The sequence below is a fragment of the Schistocerca piceifrons genome, chromosome 8, assembly GCF_021461385.2.
Source record: "Schistocerca piceifrons isolate TAMUIC-IGC-003096 chromosome 8, iqSchPice1.1, whole genome shotgun sequence".
NCBI classification, from domain to species: Eukaryota; Metazoa; Arthropoda; class Insecta; order Orthoptera; family Acrididae; genus Schistocerca; species Schistocerca piceifrons.
Genome location: NC_060145.1, coordinates 340,379,637 through 340,406,316, shown reverse-complemented (window position 1 = coordinate 340,406,316; position 26,680 = coordinate 340,379,637). Strand labels below are relative to the sequence as shown.

Here is a 26,680-nt window from a genome sequence, read left to right as displayed (position 1 = left end):
AGTAGTCATGAATTAACTCAAGTGATGCTGTGGGAATTAGATTAGGAAATGAAAGGTTAAAACTAATAGATGAACTTTGCTGTTTGCACAGAAAAACAACTGATGGTTGCCAAAGTAAAGAGAATTTAAAATGCAGAATGACAATACCAAGAAATTGCTATCATCAAATTTCTGTGTTACGAAGTATTTCCAAAAAGCTTTTATCTGGAGTGTACCCATACATGGAAGTGAAACATGGATAAGGCATGAGGAGAATAGATACTTTCAAAAAGTGGCAAATAATAAAGGGACACTAAGGCTTGTGGTAGTAAACACACTTGAGTGGAGGTAGATTCCAGCAGTTATGAAGAGGCGCATGCAGTTAGACTAGCATGGTGAGCTGCATCAATCCAGTCCTCAAACTGAAAACCACAATGACACTCCACTATTGGAGTAGGTGGGAAACACACAGCATAGGTATGTATACACAACATGTTATATGGGCCAAAAAGAACATTAAGATTGAAAGACCAGGAGAGAAGTGCTTGAATTAAAAAGCGCATAAGGCAGGATTGGCAGACTTTCTCCTCTGCTATACAGTCTGTGTGTCAAAGCAGTGAAGGAAATAAAAGAAGAGTTTAGAAGTGGGATTAAAATTCAGGTTGAAAGGATATCGATGTTAAGGTTCACTGGTGAAATTACTTTCCTCTGTGAAAGTGAGGAAGAATTACATGATCTGTTCAAAGGAATGAAAAGGGTATAGAATTCAAAATATACGTTGAGGATAAAACAAATAAAGATGAAAATGAAGAGCAGTAGTAATGAAATAAGTGTCAAAATTGGTGACCAGTTATTAGAATAATTAAAGGATTTATGCTACCTTGAAAGGAAAATAGTCCCTGACAGACAGTGCAATGAAGACATAAGAAGCAGAATATCAGAGACAGAGAGTAGTTTCTTTACCAAAAGAAGTAAACTAGTATCAAACAAGTCTTAATTTGGTAACAAAGTCTCTGAGGATGTAACTTTGCAACACAGTATAGTATGGAAATGAATCAGGGATCGTGGGAGTACAGGAAAGAACAGAGTTGGTGTTACAGAAGAGTGCTGAAAATTAAGTGGCTTGATATGATAAGAAATCAGCAGGATCTCCACTGAATTGCAAGGGAAGGAATATGTGAATAATACTGGCTAGAAGAAGGGACGGAGTGACAGGAGATGTATTAAGATGTCTTGGAACGATTCCCATGGTTCCAGAATGGAGCTTTAGAGGAAAAGCAATACAGGGGAGTAAATCTTACAAATAATGGAGAATGTTGGGTGTGAATGGTACTCTGAGATGAAGACAGGAAATTGTAGCAAGCTGCATCCAACCAGTCAGTCATTTTATGAGATGTGTTGTTACTTTGGTCTTCATTGTAAATATTCATTTGATGTAGCTCTCTGCACTAATCTATCCTGTACAGGCATCTTATCACTGTGTAGCTGTTGTAACCTATGTTTATTTGAATTTGTTTATTGTATTCAAGCCTTGATCTCCCTCTAAAATATTTACGACTCCACACACACACACACACACACACACACACACACACACACCCTCCACTACTGTCCACTACCAGATTGGCAATTCCTTAGTGCCTCAGATGTGTCCTGTCAAGAGATCCCTTCTTTTAGTCAACTTGTACCATAAATTTAATTTTCCCCAGTACAGTTAGTACTACCAAGCTAATTTTCAGCATTCTTCTGTAGCACCTCATTTCAGAAGCTTGTACTTCTTTTTGTCTGAACTATTTATTGTCCACATTTCACATCTATACACCGTTACTCAGAAAGCAAATGCCTTCAGAAAAGACTTCCTAACACTTAAATTTATATTCTGTGTCAAAAAATTTCAACTTTTCAGAAACGCTTTTATGTTGCAACCAGCCTGTATTTTACGTTCTGTCTACTGTGACCATGATTAGTTATTTCACTGCCCATTTAGCAAAACTCGCAGACTACTGCACACACCAGTAATAATCTCTGATTTCATTGGCTACTAATGCAGAGATCTCACTTTTGATTCCTGGTGACCACTTCCCTCTTTCCTGCTGTGTGTAAGGGGTTCTGCTCCAGAGATGCCAAGGAGAAGTTGCCTGATTAAAAAATACTGAGTCACAAATCACCAAGTCACATCATATCAAATGGAATGTTCTTGGTTGAGAATAGCACAAAGTATTTATTTACTATTAAAAATGATTTTTGCAGCTTCTTCCATTGGATAAGTCACTTATTGTGTACTTCTTGCACATTCAGGTTGATGACGGAGACTACACAACAGCAAATGCATGGAGGACGCTGCCACTGCCGAAGGACAACAGGGTGCTGAGGCTCCTGGCAGATGCAGGGGCCAGGGTGCCTACAGAGGAGCAAGTCCATAGTGATGCGGCCTTATCGACAGCCTTAGACATTAGTACCTTAGCTATCATAGATAGCACGGAAGATGTAGCACTTTCTAGTCAGGTCAGCAACAGTGAAGATACCAGTTGCATACATCCAGTAGTCTACGTTTTATAGCTAAGATTTTTTCATTTATTTAAAATAAAAATTGTTGTACACAAGGTAGGAATGAATATTTTTCTAGTTTGTAAATACCATCCTTGAAGAGTGATTGTGGAAACTCTGCAAGGTACTCACCTGCTGCTGCTACAATGTCTTCTTTGGACTCAAAACCTGTTTTCAGCCACAAATCTCTTCAGATATAGGACAAGTGGAAGTTGGAGCACACCAGATGTAGTGTGAGAATGGAGAATATTACAGAAATTTGTAGTTGCTAAACTTTCTGGTATCTCATTTCCAACACATTATCATGGATATGTATACAACTATGTCTGCATCTACATCTGCATGACTGCTCTGCAGTTCACAATCAAGTTCCTGGCAGATGGTTCATTGAACTATTTTCACATGCTTTCTCTACTATTACACTTTCAAAAAGTATACTTGAAAAACACGCACTTAGATCTTTCTGTTCAAGCTCCGATTTCTCTTAGGCGATCATTTCTCCTTGTGGCTACTCCTTCCATCACCTCCACCTGTAGCAGCAGACAGTGGCCTGCGCAGACTGAAAACTAGTGATCAGTGAAGCACCTGCCAGCCGAGGTACCACCACATCCCTCCCAACATGCTCGCCGTTCACTTCTGCTGGAGGTAGAGCTTAGATGGCCATGCTTTCTGGATGCAATGGCCACCTAACCATCACTCAGGCAATCTCTTTTTCCCCTTCGATGAGAATCATCTCCCGGGAGTCCTCTAGCAGCTCGCCCATGTAAAGCAATGTGTCTCGCGTCATCGTGTTCCACTCGTTGCCATGGTACACACAAACAGCAGAAGTCTTACTCCTCATCCAGTGCCTGTGTTTAGTCACAGTTCACTTAACAATAGGAGTGTTACCACATTTTCTGCACCACCTTCCTGAACTGTTGTCCCCTGAGGTGCTTCCCTTGATTGCGGATGTACAAAGCCTGATGCTGGATGCCTGGTTTGTCCCCCTGGTATCAGCACCTGGAATACTGCGTGCAGTGTAAATAGTGAACTGAAGTGCAGTGTGCACCAAGAGGATCAGGTGGGTTTATTACTATTCCGTACCTCACCATTTTGGCACCCCTTTGCTGCCAAGCCCGCCACTGAAGTGGATTTTCCCATGCTGCCAGATGATGCTGAACAAAGGCTGTAAGCCGTTAATGGTCCTCCCTATTCAAAGACTCGACTACAAACAAGTGCCCTCCCAGATTAAGAGGCAGTAACTCATTAAATTCTGCTGTAGTTGTTAGCTTTTAGGAATATCATCTTTGAATCGGCTTGTGCACTTCTTCCAGCATGCCCAATTATTTATTGTTACCTTCCTTAGTGATGCCCCTTAGGAACATAGAAAGGAACCTAAATCGTTCCTTCACTGATGGTCCCCTCTGAACCAAAGTACAGAGTCTCATTACCTAAATATGCTTGGTTTTCTTTTTTATTATTATTCCAATTAGCACACTCCGTGTGCTCACAAAATCTGTCCCCATTGGGTCAGCCGAACGCATCGTGCTCGCACCTCCAGCCATGCCTTGTGCATATGACCGTGAGCTGCTCATAGTTCATGAAGCCATCTGCTATTTCTGATCTTCAGTTGAGGTAAGCATCTTTATAATATTCACACACTACTGCCCCCCTCCTCTTGTTTTTGCAAAAAATACATAAACCAGATCTCACAGTGACAGCTTATGCTACATGAGTAGATTGCACAATTCACTACTGATGTCCGGCATGTTGCTGGCATCAACAACCTTATGGCAGGTTGCCTCAGCCGTTCGTGCACCATTGTGCAAGCCGTAGATGACAGTGTCCTAGCTGCTGCTCAAGAGGGGGATGTGGACCTAGCCCATGCCCTTCAGAATGCTAACTGGGCCTCAAGCTCCAGCTAAGATCCACAGCGGACTCTGACCATAAGATCTGATGTGATATCCTTGTGGATCCTTCATAACCTGATGGTTCCAACAATCGCCCCTGCCCTTCCCCCTCCCCCCCCCCCCCCCCCACACACACACACGCACCTTCTGAAAACTGGCATTTGACTGTGTCCATGGCCTCACTCATCCAGGTATCCATACTTCTGCCATCCTCATGAAACAGTACTTCATCTGGCTGGGCATTCAGTGTGACTGCAGCAACTGGGCCCCATCCTATGTTCCATGTTCACTCCCCTGTGGCCACCTTCACCCACACAACACTGGTTCACACACATTCACCTCAACATTGTTGGCCCACTACTGGATATCAGGAACAGGCTCCCAATAGGACTACACCAGCTGTACATGAATGTTTATTAGTGATAAACTTTCAAAGGAAAACAAGAAGGCATAGTAATCAGGTTTGTCCATGTCAGTGAATTGTGCAACATGGCTGCTATAAAAATATATAATACACTTGTTTATGGTCACAGGTTCGAATCCTGCCTCGGGCATGGATGTGTGTGATGTCCTTAGGTTAGCTAGGTTTAAGTAGTTCTAAGTCTTTGGGATTGATGGCCTCAGATGTTAAGTCCCATAGTAGAGCCATTTGAACCAATTCACTTGTTCTGTATGTCAGCTTGACATTTGAATGTATTATGACAAAAACATTTTAACTAAAACAGAATTTAATTGATATCAATACCACCTCAGCATTAAGTTGAGAAATTTTCACCTTGTTCTAATATGCAGACTTGATTTCATGCTTTTTGTTAGTTGTAAATTGAGAAAACAAAATTTATGACTATAAGACTGTAACACAGATAAGTATTAATTGGTGTCTTCATGTGCTTGTGTGACGAGCACGAGATCCTGGCTATGGATGTCTCGGGTTCAATCCCGAGTTGTGGAAGGGAGGGGAAATTTTCCTTGTTCCTATCCTTCCAGGGTGGCACCAGCTCCATTAAGCCTGCTGTCAGATGAATGTCACGGATCCTTCCCAAGGGTGAAAGGGAACTGGGGTGATGTGCTTGCTGCTCTCCCCGTCCTAGTGCTTAAGTGAAGGAGGCCTGCACTCCTTCTGCAGCCAGTGCAATAGCCCAGTCACAGGCTTGTGCCACAGAATTTACCTTTGCCCTTACCTTTACCTTTCGCTGGTATCTTCATGGTTTTGTTGTGTAAATTTTGTGTCTTTCCTTGGTTTACTGTCAATCCTTGCTCTGCGTTCAGTAGACTTCATTCAATGCAACAGGTATTGTATTCTTCTATAATTCATTGAGGAGAGGAATGTTATCAGTAAATCATTGACAGGCCTTTCACCCTGAATTTTAATCTCAGTTTGGAACCTTTCTTTTAATTCCACCATTGCTTCTACAATGTACAGTTTGAACAGTAAATGAGAAAGACTGTATCCCCCTCTTACACTCTTTCTTTTAATCTGAGCAATTTTTCATTGTTCTTACATTCTTATTGCTCCTCCTTGATTTTTGTACATATTGTATGTGTCCAGTTCATAGATCCTGTGCATTAACCTAAATAATAATTTTGTTGACAGTTGACTCAACAAATTTAGGAATTCCAAAGGAAAGTCCTCTCTCTGTTCTGCCTTGTGTGATTACAAGCCTTCCAAAGTTCTGTCAGGGCTGTAACTTTAGTACTGGGTACCCTGTCTCACTGTCATCCTGATTTATTTCAGCAGACATTTCCTCTTCTTCGTACAGTCCACAGTTTACTCTATCCACCTATTTCCTCTCTCCTCTATGTTTAACACTGGAATTCCTTTTGCACTCTTAATGTCGATAACTTTGATTTTAATTTCACCAGAAGTTATTTTGAATTTTCTGCATACTGAATCTGTTCTACCAACAACAGTTTCCATTTTGCTTACTTTCTATGTCTATAATAACCATTTTATATCTAAAAACAAAGATTCTGTAACTTACCAAACAAAAGCGTTGGTACGTTGATAAAGACAATAACATGTTTGTTATTGTCTCTATCAACGTACCAACACTTTCATTTGGTAAGTTACAGAATCTTTGTTTTTAGATATATTTTTCCCACGTGGAATGTTTCCCTCTATTACATTCATATAATAACCATTTTGTTTGAGATACCGTGCATTTAGTGTGAATTTAATTCCTAAGTGACTGACACTGCTGTATACCTTCCTTTTCTTGACATTTTTGTATCTCTTTCTTTCATGGATCAGTTGAATTATTTCTTCTATTACTCAAGGTTTCTTTGCAGTTAGTTTCCTTGTGCCCATATTCATCTGCCCACCTCCTGTGACTGACCTTTTTAGGAAGACAGTTTCTCTTCAACTGAACTGCTAATAAGGATTCATAAGTTTTCATTATCATAATATTTACAGCCTCAGAGAATTTGAAACACACGTTATCTTCCTCAGTACTTCATTATCTCACCTCCTGGCACAGTTATTCTTCCTGACCACATTCTTAAATTTTAGTCTTTTCTCCATAATTTTTAACTTTTGAGCTGAGATTATATCTGCTTACGGATATGCCATACAATCGAACATCTGGTTTTGGAATTTCTGTCTCACTGTGATATAATACATCTGGCATCTTTCTGTGTGTATAGGACTTTTCCAAGTACACCTCCTCCTCTTGTGATTGTTGAGTAGTGTGTTTATTATTAATAGCTAAACTTTATTGCAGAACCTATAGAGTTCCTTCTCTGTCATCCTTAACACTGAACCCATATTTTTCTATAACTCTCTTTGCCATTCCTTCTCTTATCACAACAGTCCAGTCCACTATGATTATTATATTTTTTGTCTTCCATTACATACTTATTTACACACTCGGTCCGCAAATATACTCCCTTTATCTACTTCTTGTGGTGTCGGTGTGTGTACCTGAACTACTGTTATTAGTTTTGGTATGCTGTCAGTCCCTGGAGTCATTCATGGTGTCATGTCTGAATAAAACTTCTCAGTCTTCAAGCCATGTAATTTTGAATAAAGTACTTCAGTTTCCAACAGCTCTCTCTGCCATCGTCACCCCAAGTAAAAAGCTACTGACTGCCAGGGCTGTTATACCTCTACAAGAATAGGTAGCGATATTTTCCACATAGGAGAATTTGATAGGTCAGCTGAAGTGATTCTTTTGTTTCACAATGCAGATATCCGTAGATGGCAACGCCAGCCCTCTACGCCCTATCTCCCCCGTAGATCCATTGCTGGAACTACTGGGGGCAGACGGAGATGTGAACCGAGCCGACTCTGGTGGCAGGACGCTGCTGCACGCCCTCGCTGCCGAGGGAGATGCAGCTCTACTGGCGCTGGCAGCCGCCAGGCCTGGCGCTTGTCTGGAGGCGACTGACAGGTACTGTCTTTGGTGGACTCAACAGTCCACAAATATTTATTGAAGCCAGTACTTTACCCTGTGTTGCCACTGAGGAAAATTGATTTGTGATTTTTGTAACATCTAATAAATTAATGCTGAAAATACTTCACTAATTTTACCTCTGATGTTTGTGTACCTGACCCGAAAATTCAAACAATAAGAAATACCTGTGTTATCAATCTTAGTAAATCACCTGCTCCTATAGCACAATAAGCAGAATGCTAGCTTGTGAGGCAGGAAGGTATGTGAGACCCAGATTGTAATAATAATAATAATAATAATAATAATAATAATATTTATTCAACATCGAATAATCAAATACAATCCCTAGAAATAATACAGTTTCAGGACATCATACAGATTATTCTTCTGAATACGTCAGTTTATAAATTACAAACTAAAGATTTGGTTGTATTAATAAATTTTACATTTTGATGGATTTTACGTTTGGTAGTATACAATCACAATATTACAAATATTGTTTTTATCAACATTATATTAGTTGTAGGTTACTTAAAACTATGAGCTTGACATACTTATGAAGCACTTTTCATACAGATACAATACTCGTCTAGGGAATAAAAAGGGTTTTCAATTAGAATTCTTTTTAGCTGATGTTTTAATTTGTTAGTAGGAAGGGTTGTGAGACTTTTTGGTAGGGCATTGGCTAGCTTCAGCCCAGCATGTAGTGCATTTTTTTCATATAAAGCTGTAGCCATGTGGTGGAGTAATGACTGTGGGCAGTTACACAAGTCAGGCTGGGTGTGGTTTCAGGAATTTTCCTACGCTCATTTAGGCAAGTGCTGGGCTGGTCTGAAATTTCTGACTTGGAGAATATTATATACAAACAGTTGAAATATGATAACACACAGAAAAAAGTTGACACAATAAACACACAGATGGCACCCACAACCTCCTTGAAGGGCATCTGGCAACAGAACTAAATACCAAAATAAAATTTGCCATATCCTGAAGGAGGGGGTCCCATACTAAATGGGTTAAATTGCTATTGAAAAGAAGATCAGCCTTGGAATGTAAGAGTTAAATTTTAACTGGATAGGTCAGAAAATTGAGTCACTGCAAGCTTAAACAGAAAGGAAACTGGTGGAAATTCCAATCTTTCACAGTAATGAGACTATGTCCACACTCACAAGAGGTTGCTTTATCTGCACAGCAAGAAAGTTCTATAGAATGCTGCAATGCAATGTGGGTAGTGTATGTGATAGAGATTATTATATGGGAATGTCTATGGCAGTATGTAGAAAACAGAGATCTGCCTCGCATAATCAATATTGTAGAGTTTTCAATTGAAGAATTCTTACATTTGTTGTCAACTAATTTTGCAAACATATCAATATATTCCTTTTTTAAAAGTCTTAATTCATTGTTTTTTGTAACTGAATGTCATGATATATCATGTCACTTGGTATGTCTAAACATTTTATGACAAAATTGTATGGTTTCCTTTGAATGTTTATTCTTTGTTTTACAAGTATCCATTTCATCTGTTTGTATTGCAATCTCCTTTGTGTTCAGGAAACCATTGCTGTAGACATACATCTTGTGGGATGAAAACCACTAACAGTTGTGTGTAAGGTCCTTTATTTGTAAACACAATTGGTTTCATAGCTTAGAACCACATGTTCAGGTGGATATATAAATTACATCACGTGAGACCCAAAAGTGGGATTGTATAGAAGGCCCAACATCTGCTGCCCCAGTAATAGTAATTCGCCAAGTGAGTGTACATAGTGTACTTGCCATCTGCTCCTCCAGGCTCAGGGCTAACGTGTTGGTGCTTGGAGCCCATATAGTGCAAGATCTTGCTCTTGAATTTTGTCTAGTTATTATGTAACAGTATGTTCACTTGGCAGATTACTATTATTTGGATAGTGAATGTTGGGTGTTATATCCATCCCTACTTTTGGGTATCACAAGATGTAATTGATCTCACCTGAAGATGAGGCTTTAAGCTATGAAACTGGTTGTGGTTTCAAGTAAAGGATCTTAATATGCAGCTGTTTCTGGTTTCCATTTCACATGAATTTGTTTATATGTTTTCCCAAATAGCATTGTGAAATGTTCTCTTAATTATATTTTCTTGTTTTAATGACTAGTTTTAAAAATTTTAAGACTTCCTCAGAGTCTTAGCAGTTGTTTACATTCCAGCATGCTATCACTACAAAATTTATGAAGAAAATGTGCATCACGCAATCATTACGTGAAATGGCAGATGCTGGTGTGAAAACATGGATTGTAATGTTAGCTGGTTCTATGACATAAAACTAGTGTGCTGTACTGCATATTATATGCACTGTAGATTTCTCTGCCATGTTAAGCTATTGTTACATGATAGTGAACCGAAAAAGAAAATTATATATTTAGTGCCATCTGCTAACCTTTTAATTTGAAAATGTATTTTCTGCACTGTGAAATCAGCAGATTAATTTTGCCTTTAAACAACAGTGTTAATGAAGAGTAAGAAATCTAAAAATTAACATAAATTGTTTCTCCTCCTCCTCTTCCTTTCTCATGCTCATCTTATGCAAGAAAACAATGAGAATCATGAATCATCAGCAGAGAAATTACCGTATTTATTTTTAGTGGAGACCATAATTCTGAAATCAGTATCATCCATTCATTGAGTTGGCTGCCCTTGAATTGTCCCAGAAATCCCTCTATATGTGTGCCAGCAAGGTCAGTGATTGTATACTGTCTTCCTGAAGGGCTTGAGTAAAAAATCCCCAATAACAGTGTTCTAAAATTATTAACATGTGTATGTGGCAAGCAGTATTTGAAAAGAAGAATTCTATCCAGGCTCTAATGGACAAACTTGATGCTCATGCTTGAAAAACTTGAAAGTTTTGATGACACCTTCTTTAAAAGTGAGCAAAATAATGATTGATTTTTTGACACACAGGGCTTATGTTTACAATTTTCAATCCTCTATCCACTGACACAGATTTAGGTTTGCCCCATTTTCCTTTTGCATCTACATGGATGTTCTGCATATCATACTTAAGCACCTGACAGGGTTCATCGAACCACCTTCATAATAATTCTCTGTTATTCCAATCTCAGACAGCGCACGGAAAAAACCAACATCTGTATCTTTCTGTGCGAGCTCTGATGTCCCTTATTTTATTGTGATGATCATTTCATTTGGTTCACATCAACAAAATATTTTCACATTCAGAGGAGAAAGTTGGTGATAAATATTTAATAAGATTCTGCCGCAGTGAAGAACATCTTTGTTTTAATTATGTCCACCCTAAATCCTGTATCATGTCAGTGACACTCTCTCCCCTATTTCATGATAATACAAAATGTGATACTCTTCTTTAAACTTTCTCAATGTGCTCTGTTATTACTATCTGGTAAGGATCCCAGACTGCACAGCATTACTCCAAAAGAGGATGGACAAGCATAGTGTAGGCAGTCATTTTAGTAGATCTGTTATATTTTCTTAGTGTTTTGCCAATAAAACAATGCAATTTTTGGTTAGCCTTCCCCACAATGTTTTCTGTGTGTTCTTTCCAATTTAAGTTGTTCATAATTGTAATTCCTAAGTATTTAGTTGAATTTAAGGCCTTCATACTTGACTGAAATATCATGTACCTGAAGTTTAACTGATTCCTTTTAGCACTCGTGTGGATGACTTCAAACTTTTTGTTTTTTAGGGTCAGTTGCCAATTTTTGCACCATACAGATATCTTTTCTAAATCATTTTGCAATGTGTTTTGTTCTTCTGATGACTTTAATAGATGATAAATGGCAGCATCATCTGCAAGCAATCTAAGATGACCGTTCAGATTGTCTCCTAAATTGTTAGTATAGATAAGGAACAGCAGAGGGTCTATAACACTATTTTGGGGAATGCCAGAAATCACTTAAGTGATGTCAAACGAACATTGGGATGATTGCTTCAAGAAAACCATTGCAGTTTCCTCTCGTATCCAATTAGCTGATGTAGTTCTAATGTGTAATTATCTGCACAACAATGAGACGTTGAAATCTACCTTTCTCCCTTCTACTCATCTCACAAATAAAGAGGACAGTAAATATACCACTTTATATATAGCCACAAGATTCTGTGTCTTTTAGTTTCTCACCTCCGCTGTATAGATTCTGTTTACTTTCTATTGCTTCTATTCCACAGACATGGCCAGACACCTCTGAATCTGGCTGCGAGGCATGGGCATGCTGCAGTTGTGGCAGCCCTGTTGGCGGCAGGGGCGCGCGCGGACCATGCAGACTGCGATGGCTGGACAGCACTCAGGGCTGCAGCCTGGGGTGGTCACACTCAGGTAATTACTGGCTTGCCAGATTTTTAGTGGTTGATTTTTATTCTTATTGTTGCATCTTATTCTGATGATTGCATATTGAACGGAAGTATGAATTTGTTACTGTACTGTACTTTGGCAGAGATTAATTATCTCGTAAACAGATGTTGACGTGAGTCTAAATAAGATTTTGAACTGCTGACATTTTCATTAAAGAAATAATCAAGTAATCTTGTTGCTTCCATGACACTTGATAATGGGAACTTCAGCTATAAATTATTTTGTTTTTAACTATACGTGTTATATGCTGTGGTAATTTCCCACACAGCCCTGCTTGTAGCTTGTTTTATTTGCAATTGGTTTCAAAGTCTTCTATTACTTCATCTTCAGATGCTTGGGTACAACTGAAATACATCCACAGGTAAACCTTGTTAAACAGCTGTGCCTGTGTGCCTGAAGGTGAAGCCATAAAGGCTTTGAAATCAATTGCAAATAAAGAAAACAACAAACACAACTGAATGGAAATTAGTATGAAAATGGTGTGTATGCTCCAAAACAATATATTCGAGACATACACTCCTGGAAATGGAAAAAAGAACACATTGACACCGGTGTGTCAGACCCACCATACTTGCTCCGGACACTGCGAGAGGGCTGTACAAGCAATGATCACACGCACGGCACAGCGGACACACCGGGAACCGCGGTGTTGGCCGTCGAATGGCGCTAGCTGCGCAGCATTTGTGCACCGCCGCCGTCAGTGTCAGCCAGTTTGCCGTGGCATACGGAGCTCCATCGCAGTCTTTAACACTGGTAGCATGCCGCGACAGCGTGGACGTGAACCGTATGTGCAGTTGACGAACTTTGAGCGAGGGCGTATAGTGGGCATGCGGGAGGCCGGGTGGACGTACCGCCAAATTGCTCAACACGTGGGGCGTGAGGTCTCCACAGTACATCGATGTTGTCGCCAGTGGTCGGCGGAAGGTGCACGTGCCCGTCGACCTGTGACCGGACCGCAGCGACGCATGGATGCACGCCAAGGCCGTAGGATCCTACGCAGTGCCGTAGGGGACCGCACCGCCACTTCCCAGCAAATTAGGGACACTGGTGCTCCTGGGGTATCGGCGAGGACCATTCGCAACCGTCTCCATGAAGCTGGGCTACGGTCCCGCACACCGTTAGGCCGTCTTCCGCTCACGCCCCAACATCGTGCAGCCCGCCTCCAGTGGTGTCGCGACAGGCGTGAATGGAGGGACGAATGGAGACGTGTCGTCCTCAGCGATGAGAGTCGCTTCTGCCTTGGTGCCAATGATGGTCGTATGCGTGTTTGGCGCCGTGCAGGTGAGCGTCACAATCAGGACTGCATACGACCGAGGCACACAGGGCCAACACCCGGCATCATGGTGTGGGGAGTGATCTCCTACACTGGCCGTACACCACTGGTGATCGTTGAGGGGACACTGAATAGTGCACGGTACATCCAAACCGTCATCGAACCCATCGTTCTACCATTCCTAGACCGGCAAGGGAACTTGCTGTTCCAACAGGACAATGCACGTCCGCATGTATCCCGTGCTACCCAACATGCTCTAGAAGGTGTAAGTCAACTACCCTGGCCAGCAAGATCTCCGGATCTGTCCCCCATTGAGCATGTTTGGGACTGGATGAAGCGTCGTCTCACGCGGTCTGCACGTCCAGCACGAACGCTGGTCCAACTGAGGCGCCAGGTGGAAATGGCATGGCAAGCCACTCCACAGGACTACATCCAGCATCTCTACGATCGTCTCCATGGGAGAATAGCAGCCTGCATTGCTGCGAAAGGTGGATATACACTGTACTAGTGCCGACATTGTGCATGCTCTGTTGCCTGTGTCTATGTGCCTGTGGTTCTGTCAGTGTGATCATGTGATGTATCTGACCCCAGGAATGTGTCAATAAAGTTTCCCCTTCCTGGGACAATGAATTCACGGTGTTCTTATTTCAATTTCCAGGAGTGTATATGCATCCTTAATGACATAGTATTATCAAACAATGGAAACTCCAGGTTGGAATATCAAAAATGCAAGGAAAGGTAGATTGTTACTTACCATAAAGATGATGTGTTAAGTTGCAGACAGGCACTATTAAAAAACACTTAACACTAGCTTTCGGCCATAGCCTTCACCAGAGAAAGAAAAAGAAACATACACACATCCATTCATACAAGCAATCACACCTCATGGGGACATGGTCACCGTCGCTCCGCTCAGACCAAAATGCCTGGTCTGAGCTATTAGTCAATTGTGCATCAGGTGCACTTGCTTGTGTGAATGAATGTGTGTGTGTTTCTTTTTCTGATGAAGGCTGTGGCTGAAAGCTAGTGTGTAAGTGTCTTTTAATTGTGTAGGAAAGATAGATTCCTACTTACCATAAAGAAGTCATCTTAAGTTGCAGACAGGCACTGATAAAAGGGACTTACGTACAGATTTTGGTCGCAGCCTTTGTCAGCAAGGGAGAAACACACACCATTCATCCACACAAGCAAGCATACCTCAGGCAAACATGATCATCAACTCCAGTATCTTGAGCTGGAATGCAGCTGTCATATGGATGCAAGCAGCAATCTGGAGGGATCCGCCTCCAGGTTCCTGTGTGCATCCCACGTGATAGTTGTATTCTGATTTGAGGTGTTGAAGTTGGCAGTTGCTTGTGTGTAGGAATTGTGTGTGTTTTTCTTTTGCTGATGAAAGCTGTGGCCAAAAGCATTGTAAATCTCTTAATTGTGCCTGTCTGCAGCCTAACATGTCATCTTTACAGTAAGTAGCAATCTGTCTTTTCCTTGCATTGTTGATATAGTGTTATAGTTTATTTGGAAATTTTCACCTAGTGCTTTGGCATGGGGAAGACACACTTCACAGTTCATTGTTATTGAGCAATTTGGGACTGACATACTAGATTTATAATCATCTAGGATCGTGTACGGCTTTTGATATAGTACATCTACATCTACCTCTGCATGGATACTCTGCAAATCACATTTAAATGCCTGGCAGAGGGTTCATCGAACCACCTTAACAATTCTCTGTTATCTCGTATAGCGTGCGGAAAGAATGAACACCTATATCTTTCCATACGAGCTCTGATTTCCCTTATTTTATCATGGTGATCGTTTCTCTGTACGTAGATCAGTGTCAACAAAGTATTTTCGCATTTGGAGGAGAAAGTTGGTGATTGGAATTTCGTGAGAAGATTCCATTACAACAAAAAACGTCTTTTTTTTTTAATGAAGTCCATCCCAAATCCTGTATCATTTCTGTGACACTCTCTCCTATATTTCACGATAATACAAAATGCGCTGTCCTACTTTGAACTTTTTCAATGTACTCCATCAGTCCTATCTGGTATGGACCCCACACTCTGCAGCTGTATTCTAAAAGAGGACAGACAAGCATAGTGTAGGCAGTCTCCTTAGTAGAACTGTTACATTTTGTAAGTGTCCTGCCAATAAAATACAGTCTTTGGTTAACCTTCCCCACAACATTTTCTGTGTGTTCCTTCCAATTTAAGTTGTTTGTAACTGTAGTACATAGGTATTCAGTTGAATTTACAGCCTTTAGATTAGACTGATTTATCATGTAACCGAAGTTTAACGGACTCCTTTTAGCACTCATGTGGATGACCTCTCATTTTCCACTATTTAGGGTCAACTGCCAATTTTTGCAATATTAGTTACTCGCATTTCAATTCAGACACTGTGATCATTTTAATATTCCAGAATGGTATTTTCACTCTGCAGTGGAGTGTGCACTGGTATGAAACTTCATGGCAGATTAAAACTGTGTGCTAGATCAAGACTCAAACTCGGGACCATTGCCTTTCATGGGCAAGTGCTCGGTCCGGCACACAGTTTTAATCTGCCAGGAAGTTTCATATCAATGCCCGCTCTGCTGCAGAATGAAAATTTCATTCTGGAAAAATCCCCAAGGCTGTGGCTAAGCCATTCTCCACAATATCTTTTCTTGCAGGAGTGCTAGTTCTGCAAGTTCTGCAGGAGAGCTTCTGTGAAGTTTGGAAGGTAGGAGATGTGCACTAGTGGAATTAAATCCGTGAGAATGGGTCGTGAGTTGTGCTTGGGTAGCTCAGATAGTAGAGCATTTGCCTGCGAAAGGCAACAGTTCAGAGTTTGAGTCTTGGTTCTGCACACAATTTTGATCTGCCAGGAAGTTTCATTTTAATGTTACTTGTCGTATTGAAGCTGTTATTTCTTAGGTACTTATGATGTAAAAAAGGTGTGTGTGTATCCTGGTCTGCTGTAAGAGATGGTCTTGACAATCCTAATCAGATAGGGTTGAATAAATAAATTCTGTCTCTTTACTGTAAAATGCATGCAAGAACAGATAACCAAAATTATATGAGTAAGCCTACAGTCTTCAAGTAAAACATGTACACTAATTACTGTGCTCTTTACTACATGTTCTTTTACAGTACATAATGTTTTCATTTTAACTGCTTAAAATGTTGACTGCTAGTAGTACAACACAGTTTACATGCTCTAGTATCCCAGGAAATTGGTACAAAACTTCAGTGGCTACTACAAACCTCACAGTCATACCACAAACTATATGGTTCTCAAGACTTCATAAGACTATCTGTGACCAATAAATCATTACCCAAACTAGACACTAAGTTGGCCACAAATGTTGCGCACAAGATGTGTTGTTGCCCTGTCATGCTGAAACTGGCTGTTAATTACTATGGGATGTTTTACAAGAGATACTTGGTGTTTTAGATGTTTCTATACAGCCAATCAATAGTTCTTTTACAATAACAGCCCAAAAATTGAAAGCAAATGTCTGTTGATTAGCTTAATTCTGGCTATTGAAGCAGATGATGTAATCTTTTGTAAACATTGCACATCTTAGTGCAGTATGAAAACAAGATGTTTCTGTAAGAGTTAGTTTGCAAAAAATAGGTAAAAATTCTACTGGCAGCAGTGTCTGAACCTGCTGTGAATTGTTAGAATGGTGTTGCTGTTCATGTTAAATGTTCAGAGCGAATCCGTCCTTTGTATTCTGAGTTTTGCATAGCGTTTACTGCTGTAAGGAAGATTGTCATCGAAGGCAGCTGTGTCCCCGAATGTAACCCACTGATGCTTTGAGATTTATCCAAAAGGACATAATAGTTCCAGTATTCAGTTTGTCTGTTGTGGGCAAAAATGATGTCACATTTGTTACTCTGTGCTGTTGCTGTGTAGTATGTTGTGAAGACAAAGAACTGTTTCTCAGGTTGTGGAAGCACTTCTGGCGCACGGTGCAGCTGTTGACTGTGCAGACTCTGACCAGAGGACAGCACTGCGAGCTGCCGCATGGGGAGGACATGAGGACATCGTCCTGGCCCTGCTTCGACACGGTGCTGACGTAAATCGAACAGATGATGAGGGGCGAACGGCCTTGATTGCTGCAGCATATATGGGTCATTCTGAGATAGTTGAGCATTTGCTCGACTTTGGAGCAGAGATCAACCATGAAGATGCTGATGGTCGAACAGCACTGTCTGTAGCAGCTCTCTGTGTGCCTGCAAATGAAGGATATGTGAAGGTAACTAAACATAAGCATAACCTTTATTCATGCAACTTTTCTGCATGGTATTTGAAAGGAGCACAAAAGTAGTCACATTTTTGTATACATCTACATGACTAACATGCAGTTCACTCTTACATGTTTGACAGAGAATTGATAGAACCACTATTAGACTATTTCTCAACTGTTTCTCTCTCAAATAGTCACATGGGAAAACTGAGCTCCTAAATCTTTCCATGTGAGCTCTGATTTATTTTACTTTATCATCATGGTCTTTCTTCCAAACAAAATATTTTTGCATTTGGAGGACGAAGTTGGTTATTGAAATTTCATGAAAATATCTGGCCACAATGGAGAAATGCCTTTGCTTTAATTTTTGTTACTCTAACTTGCATGTCATATTCGTGGCACTCTTCCCCCATATTTTGCAGTAGTACAAAACAACATGTCCTTTGAACTTTTTTGGTGTCCTCTGTCAACCTGTTTGATAAAGATTCCATAATGCACAACAATATTCCAGAAGAGGATGGACCACTGTATTGTAGGCAGTCTCTTTAGTATATTTGTTGTGTCTTCTAAGTATACTGGCAATAAAATGTAGTATTCAGTAGTTGGTTGGTTGTTGGTGTTTTGGAGAGGGATCAAACAGAGGGGTCATCGGTTCCATCAGATTAGGAAAGGAAGTCAGCCATGCCGTTTCAAAGAATCATTCCGCCATTTGCTTGAAGCAATTTAGGGAAATCATGGGAAACTCAAATCAGGATGGCCGGACACAGGTTGAACTATTGTCCTTACTAACCACTGCACCATCTTGTTCAGTATAGTCTTTAGTATGTCTTTTCTACAACATTTTCTTTCTGATGGTTCACATTTAAGTTGTTTGTAATAATAATGCCCAGGTATTTATCTAAACTGACAACTTTAAATTTGTATGATTTATTGTGTAATCAAAGTTTATTGAATTTTTTTTTAATATTCATGTGGAGGGCCTGGTACTTTTCATCATTCAGGGTCAGTTGCCAGTTTTCACACTATGCAGTGGAGAAGTGTACCATAAATAGATCTGTTCCATTGGCAGGATGTATTTTTATATTTTTCTTACTAAAACATGTTTCCATCCAAAAGATAAATGTGTTACTATACATCAATGATTGTTGAAAAATGAAAAGCTTAGGTAATTTGTTGCTTATTTTAGGACAACTCAATGAAGAAGTATTGAAATACTATCAGTCAAATATTTTACAATAACTAGAGTACAGGCTATTGGTGATCTTTAATGTAAATTGTAAAGTGGCTGGTACTTACACAAATAGTTGAGATTCCCTGAGCGCTCAAGTTTGAAATGTAAGACACTTTTGCAATCAGAATAACACTTAATAACTGACACACAAATATCTTTGATACATGGTAATATTCCATTGTTTGTGCAGTTATGGAATAAAAATTGGAACTTTTCAAACTACCGATTTGAAGAGAAAACATGATGCTTTTTTACCCCACTTTGGAACTCATTGGTGTTATTGTTTTGATAGAAAATAATTACTTAGGAAAACTGTGTGACTTCTTAAGATAAAAGGTAAAAATGATGTCCCTAGTTATGGTCCTCTCCAAGGTAGTGACTAACTCACTCACAACTATGTCTGCATCTACATCTACACTGTACAAATGACTGTGAAGTGCATGGCATAGAGCACGTCCCATTGTACCAGCTATTAGGGTTTCTTCCCATTCCATTCATGTATGGAGTGTGAGAGAAATGATTTTTAATGCCTCTGTGCATGCCTTAATTAGTCTAATCTTATCCTCAGGATCCCTACATGAGTGACACATAGAGGGTTGTAGTATACTCATTTAAAGCTGGTTCTTGAAACTTTAGTAACAGACTTTCTCAGGATAGCTTATGCCTATCTTCAAGAGTCTGCCAGTTCAGTTCGTTCAGTATCTCTGTGGCACTTTTCCAAGGCTCAAACAAACCTATGACTATTCATGGTGCCCTTCTTTGTATATGTTCTATATTCCCTGTTAGTTCTATTTGGTACGGGTCCCATACACCTAGGCTCTATATCAGCAAACGTTCTTCATTTCAAAGTATCTTTCACTAAGAAATGAAATCAAGTCATTGACCTGTGTGCTGTAGTTTATAGTTATGCAAATATTTATTGTTAAGTGAATATTTGTTTAAATTTTAAAATACTTCAAAAATATGCTATGTATATTTTTTCCAAAATTGCTGTTGCAATGCTCTGAATGGACGAGGAGTGCAATTCTGGCTGGGGTAATGTTTATAACTGTTTAAAGATGTTTTTGCGGGGAGCTAAATAGTGACGGGGTTATTGTTAAAATTTAAAAGATGTCAGAAGAAATTTAGTTTGAAAACTTACGGAGTGTGTGGAAAGTGCTGAGATGCTGATATTTATGTTAGAGTGATGTATATTATTTTTGATGTGGTTTCTGTAGTTGAGTACTCTACTGATTAGATGGAGCTTGATTTATATTATTAATCTTCTTATTGTTCTGGGGAACCAGTGTCTCATGAATAGTTGCACAGCAATTGTCACACCACAATTAAGTTTCAGTGCTTGTGGTCAAACTACAAAAATTGAATTGCAACACTTTGGTGATGATGTATTCACAGCACTCATCCATTCTCAGTGTTATAATATTATCAACTCTTGCTCCACCACAGGTTTTGTAATTTCTTTGTAACCACAGTATGTCACATAGTGGCTTTAAAAAGAATGACGACATTGGATAAGCTTGAATGTTGTGACACTGACATAAGCAGAGTATTGGAATACAGTGTTTATAATCGTCTCCTTCTTCTTCTCTTCTTCTTCTTCTTCTTCTTCTTCTTCTTTTCTGCAGAGTTTACCTGTCCGGTGTGGGGTCCATTTCATAAGGATTTGACAAATTTTATTTCATTAAACTTTGTGGCAGATGCTTTTCCTGATATCACAGTCGTCATGGTAATCTAAGGGAAGAAATTAATGTGCGGCATCTGCCTGTGAATGATGTAAACATTGTTCTGTGTGTTGTTATGTTTTAACTGGTTGTGTATCATATTCTCTGAGGCAGAATTTGGAGAGCAGCTCAGCATTTGCCTAAACATGGATGGGAAACCTTATAGAAACCACACTCAGACTGGTTGGAGTACCAGCCTACAGTTATTAATCCACAGTGTGAATTTGAGCATGGTTTGGCTGACCACCATGACTTGCATGCTAGGACATTGTACAAGCAGTGTTTATTATGAAACCACAAACCGCAAAACTGAAATTTTAATTAACATGAAACTTTTTCTGTACCAATACAGTTTATTCATGACAGACGAGGGTTGTTTCGAAAGTAATGCCTCCTATTTTGATTAATGGAAACTACAGGAGATACATAAATCACAACAGCACAGCTGAATAGAGCAATATTTCAGCTACAGATTTCTCATCTTTCCACATAGTCACCACCATTCATTATCCACTTTTGCCAATGATGAACCAGAGTCTGCATGCCATGCTTGTAAAAATCAGAACCAGCTGAGGCTAACCACTTCCTTACAGCTTTGACAACAGCATCTGAATCTTTAAAATGTTCGCCATGTAGTCCATCTTTCAGAGACTCAAAGAGATGGAAGTCTGAAAATCGGGACTGTATGGTGGATGTGGTGAAACAGCCAAGCTGAATTTTGCAATGAGTTTTGTGGTCACAGAACTGGTGTAGGGCCTGGCATTATCATGTTGCAGGTGAAAGTTGGCCTCCTTCTCTGGCCTTACCCTAGAAATTCAAGCTTTCAGCTTAGTCAGTGTCATCTCATAGCTTGCTGAATTGACAGTTTCTCCAGGCTCCAGGACATCCAAAAGAACCGTACCCTGGCTATCCCAGAAGACTGTACACACCACTTCACTCTTGAATTTCTTCTTTGATGGAGAATACACATGCCGTCATTCCATGGACTGTCTTTTGGATTCCGGCTCATAGTGGTGACACCATGTCTCATCTCCGGTGACAGTGCTATCCAGAAAATTGTCACCTTCAGCTTCATTGTGGTCCAGCAGATTTCAACAAATTCTATTTGATGAGAAGCTTTAAATCAATAAGTGGAATCCATATCAACATCATTCATGCACCTGTACAATTCTCCTGTCTCAAGTTTTGATGCTGAAGCTGAGAGCTTGTGTTCTTTATTTAGTGCTGCTTCCTCGTTTTTGTTGGTAAACTGATTTCCATGAAACCTCAATTTCCTAAACATAGTTTTTCCACCACCCATTATGCATAAATCTTGACTTCCACGTAAAGGTTTCTGAATCCAACCTTCCACCTACTAATATGTGTTACTATTGTCAAAATGTAAATAAACCACATGCAAGAAATTTTACAGGCAAAGATATAGAAGTCAGCCAGAGATATAGAAGTCAGCCAAAGATATTGAAAAAAAAATAGCCTTCACGCTGACAAAAATTCTGATGAAGCAAGCAGTTTCCCAAATGTCGGAAAGGTGGGAGCGGCCGCCAGTGCAGAGTTAATCAGTTTAACAATTTAAAGGCATTTCTAAAGCTGCTGTTGTGATAAAATGCACACACAACATGGATTAAACTGTGTAGATCAAGAAAATAATATTTTTGAAAACTCGATTTTTTTGGACAAAAATCTGTTACATCCCCCCTTAATCATTGCAATACCAGTTTTTGTGGAGCAGGGGGTGTACTTTGTGCTCACCTTTTTAAAATACTGTAATCTAGTCAGATGCTGTATTTTAAAAATTTGAAAAAAATATTTCTTGCTCTTAATGAAATTTTATACCAGAATCCCTAAATGTTTTAAATTTTTTGTTTAAACTTAACCCATAATTTCACATTGAATGTCATATTCAAAATTTTCATGTTCAGGTTGCTTATTAACATGCATATGTCTTAAAAAAGTATGTTCTTAGTAAAAGTCAACAATACTTAACAAAATTAATTTTTAAAGAAATTTTTTCTGGTGGTCATGAAGTACTGCCACCCTCTCCCCCTCCAATGCCCCAACACCACATGCTCTTGGTAGTACACATTACTGAAAATGCACTGGTATTGCAAAGAGTGTGCTAAAGATGTTATCAAGTTCTGGACACTACTGTCATCGATACCTCTTTAAAAAGTATGTTGTTAATATAAGTCAACTACAATTACAAATTGTGCTTTTTTAATTATTTTTTTTAGAGTGGGAGTGAAGTACTCTCACCCCCATCCAATAATACATATTATTAAAAATATGTTATAACAGTTGGATTATAATTGTAATATTCTTCATTTGTGTCCACCTATCTGCCTCCCAAATGGTGTGGCTTCTCAAATTATCAGCAGTCACATACACTGCAGCAGTTTAACTATATCCAGATATTTACAGAATTTCTGAGCTGTGTTCATATTATCCTGATATTTGTTGTTATTACACTTGCCAGTTTATGATTACACAATATGGTGAATCTCCAATGATTGTATTTGCACTTCAGGTAGTAAATATCCTCCTTGAACGTGGAGCTGCTGTGGACCACCAGGACAAAGATGGAATGACCCCACTGCTGGTTGCTGCCTTTGAAGGTCACAGGTATGTAATGCATTACTTGTCATAGAATTCGTTTGCTTTGTTTAAACTAAATAATAAAAACTTAAGGAACAGTACTAATTACTCATATAATAAAATCAGTTGAATCAGCTTTCTTTTTATTGGGCATAACTTTTGGTCAAATGCTTTAGCAGAGTGAAAACAAATACTCCCTGTAAACTGTACAATGGATTTTTATCCAGATTTTCATAGCCAGACAAATAGTTGGAAGCAGACATATGTGGTATCAAAATGACCAGTGTGAGGTCTAGCAAAGGTACTTTGTTTATGATTTTAAATATTTAAATAATACGTGCCTCCATTTGAACTTGATTATTGTATTGAAGCTTTGGTTGCCCTGTCAGTTCTTACCCTCCACACTTCTGTCCATTACCAAATTGATGATTATTGATGTCTCGGGGTATATCCTATCAACAGACCTTCTTTTAATTATTTAATTGTGGTATAAATTTCTTTTCCCTCTGGTTCAATTCAGCACCCCATAATTAGCCATTCAATGCACCCATCAACCCTGTGTTACTCTCTTCTCCACTAATCCTTCACATTCATGTGCTTAAGAGTCTTATAATTGCAGGCTGGTTTCTTTAAAAGTTGTAGATACTCTTTTGCTTAATTTACAATTATTATATTTTTGTGCTCAATTGAAAATTCGTATTAATGACTCAGATATTGTGCTTGTCAAGGAACAATATTTCTTTTGATGCTCCAGTTGCAGTGGATGTCATTGCTGTAATTGTGTTATGCATCTCTGAATAACTGAGACAACTGAACCATTCTAAAAACGTCTTTATGTTGCCAGGGATGTTTGTGAATTACTTCTGGAGTACGAGGCTGATGTTGACCACGCAGATCGAGCAGGTCGCACTCCACTGTGGGCTGCGTCATCCATGGGGCATTCATCGGTAGTGGAGCTGCTTCTGTTCTGGGGCTGTTATGTTGATAGCATTGACCCTGAAGGGCGTACTGTGCTGAGTGTTGCTGCTGCACAAGGTGGCACCGATGTTGTCCGGCAGCTGCTCGACAGGGGTTTGTAATCCAAGTTTCAGTTGTAGTTTATTATTTATTTATTTAACCTGGCAAGACTAGGTCTACCTCCTCATGCATTTAACCAGGTGTTCTATATAAATATTACACTACGAGTGTGTTATGAGTTACATTTACTATGACATAGAGTTTATTACTGCAAGTGCTAGGAACAGTGGACATAAGAGAAGGGATGAGAGAGAGAGAGAGAGAGAGAGAGAGAGAGAGAGAGAGAGAGAGTAGGTGGGGGAAAATCAAGTGGTGTTACTGAAGACTGGGAGGAGATTGAAGCATTTGCTTTACTGTGTGGCAGGCCATTTACATTGATTTTTGGAGAAACATTACAAGATTGGCAGAAGCAAGTGCTTCGGCTTCTTAAAAGCAACATGGCATTGAATTGTGCGCATTGTGCAGGCTTGCTTGTTCTGGAGGCTGACAACAGCAACAGAGAAGCTGTTTGTAAATGTTTTTGTTTTATAGATGGGCACATGTAGGATACTAGGTAAGGGAGACCTGGTATTTCATTTATTATGAGAGGACAAATATGTGATCTCTGATGAGAGGTACTAGAATGCATGTGTACTGAGGAGCTGATGGAGTAGACATAGTGTATAGTGGTCATATAATTTGTCTGGTTGCAACAATTGTAGCTGAGCATATGAAGCAAAGAGATGGCTGCTGCAGATGTAACATACACAACAATTCACATTTAATTCTAGAGTTTTCACTAATCATATGATGTGTTGAATTACACCACAATAGTGGTTGTTTCATAGTGTGTGTCATAAAACAAGTTTATGTTTGAAATCCTGTGGAAATATGTTCCGAATCTTCTGGAGGGCATAGAGGATAGCAGGAGTCTTCTAGCATGTGACATCAGTATTTTAGTTTTTGTATATCTATCTGTATTTGGCAACTGGAAAGATGTGAGCATTGATGGTACCACCTTCAGCTGGTGCTTTAAAATTCCTTCATTCAGTGTGACTTGTTTTGGCACTACACTGGACCATTGTCAGGACCTCAATTGACGATGATTGGATTAAAACCAACTATCCATCCTACCATTACGAGGGATAAATTAAATCAGTGTCTGCAGTTCAGTTCATGTTTGAAGGGCTCACTACACATGTCAAATAAATACTCTAACTTTTTTATGTGCATAGCAAGCCCTTTATATATGTAGATGCAGAGCCAATTATTGCCAACTGAAGGCCTGATGACAGTGTAGCACCAAAGCCTCATACAGTGAATAAAGGAATTTTAAAAACACGACTGAAGGTGGCACCATCAATCCTCACACAGTATTTTATGTCCATTTGAGGGCAAGCACTGCATTATTTTTTGATACAGTATTGGGAAACTGTTGAGAAGAATAAGAGGCAGTTGTTCACAGACTTAATGAATTAATTAATTTCTGAGCGGATACTAAAACTACTTGGGAAATTTTTACACATACTTTAAGTCCTAGTTGTTGCGCACATCTGAACATTGAAGAATATCATCATTCACCTGGATGATGGCAGTACTGATATCGTCAGTTGCAGAGTTCATACCAATGCTAGCGTTGAGAACAGCTTTGTGTTGCAAATTTCTTTTTTTAAATGTAAAATCTCAGTTTGTAGTGCTTGATGAATTATTTCCAGATTTTTCTGTAGCAAATTGAATTTTTCAACATTACAGGGTTAGATGAACAGCATCGAGATAATTCTGGATGGACTCCATTGCATTATGCAGCATTTGAAGGTCATAAGGATGTGTGTGAAGCTCTCCTGGAGGCAGGAGCGAGGGTGGATGAAGCGGACAATGACGGGAAAGGACCGCTGCTGCTGGCCGCCCAGGAAGGGCACTCGCTGCTAGTGGAGATGCTGCTCTCAGAGCATGCTGCCCCTCCTGACCAGCGTGCACACGATGGGAAAACTGCCCTCAGGTACTGGTCACGTACACTTTGAACTAACGGTGATACAGTGTTGCAAAGTCTTCTTGTCCTAGTTCAACATAAAACTAAAAGAGGCACAAATCAGTAAAGCAGCTGTTTTGCATGGTACTGAAATAAATTGAAATCTTATGTGAGAGCTTTCGTCCTTTATCTCTCTCTGTGGTTGAAGTAGCCTTTCATGGTGAAATGTTGATATCCATCTTCCTTTTTGGTGTGAGTCATACAGTAGCTGGCGAGTGAAACTTTTGTATAGATTTAATAGGTTTATAGTCCTCTGACTACTCTTCCTTGAATCAATAAATGAAGAATAATTAATACAGAAGAACAAATCCCTCACAGAAGACTTTGTGTTTATAATAAACAAAACAGATATTGCAAGAGTAATTTAAAACACCATGTGTCTAAAACTAATCATCCAGCATAGCTTTCAGCATTTTGTGCTTTCATCTTCACCAAG

General features: G+C 39.5%; 1 protein-coding gene across 1 annotated transcript in view; it reads left to right on the top strand.

Annotated features, from left to right (window-relative positions):
- The window catches only part of LOC124712338 (ankyrin repeat domain-containing protein 50), a 151,105-nt gene that overhangs the window by 52,967 nt on the left and 71,458 nt on the right, over nt 1-26,680 (top strand). The window contains exons 7-13 of the mRNA XM_047242633.1: nt 2,278-2,484; nt 7,602-7,804; nt 11,985-12,132; nt 17,373-17,684; nt 23,152-23,246; nt 24,064-24,290; nt 25,968-26,214. Of these exons, the coding sequence (XP_047098589.1) occupies nt 2,278-2,484; nt 7,602-7,804; nt 11,985-12,132; nt 17,373-17,684; nt 23,152-23,246; nt 24,064-24,290; nt 25,968-26,214 (1,439 nt within the window). The remainder of the gene's footprint in view (nt 1-2,277; nt 2,485-7,601; nt 7,805-11,984; nt 12,133-17,372; nt 17,685-23,151; nt 23,247-24,063; nt 24,291-25,967; nt 26,215-26,680) is intronic.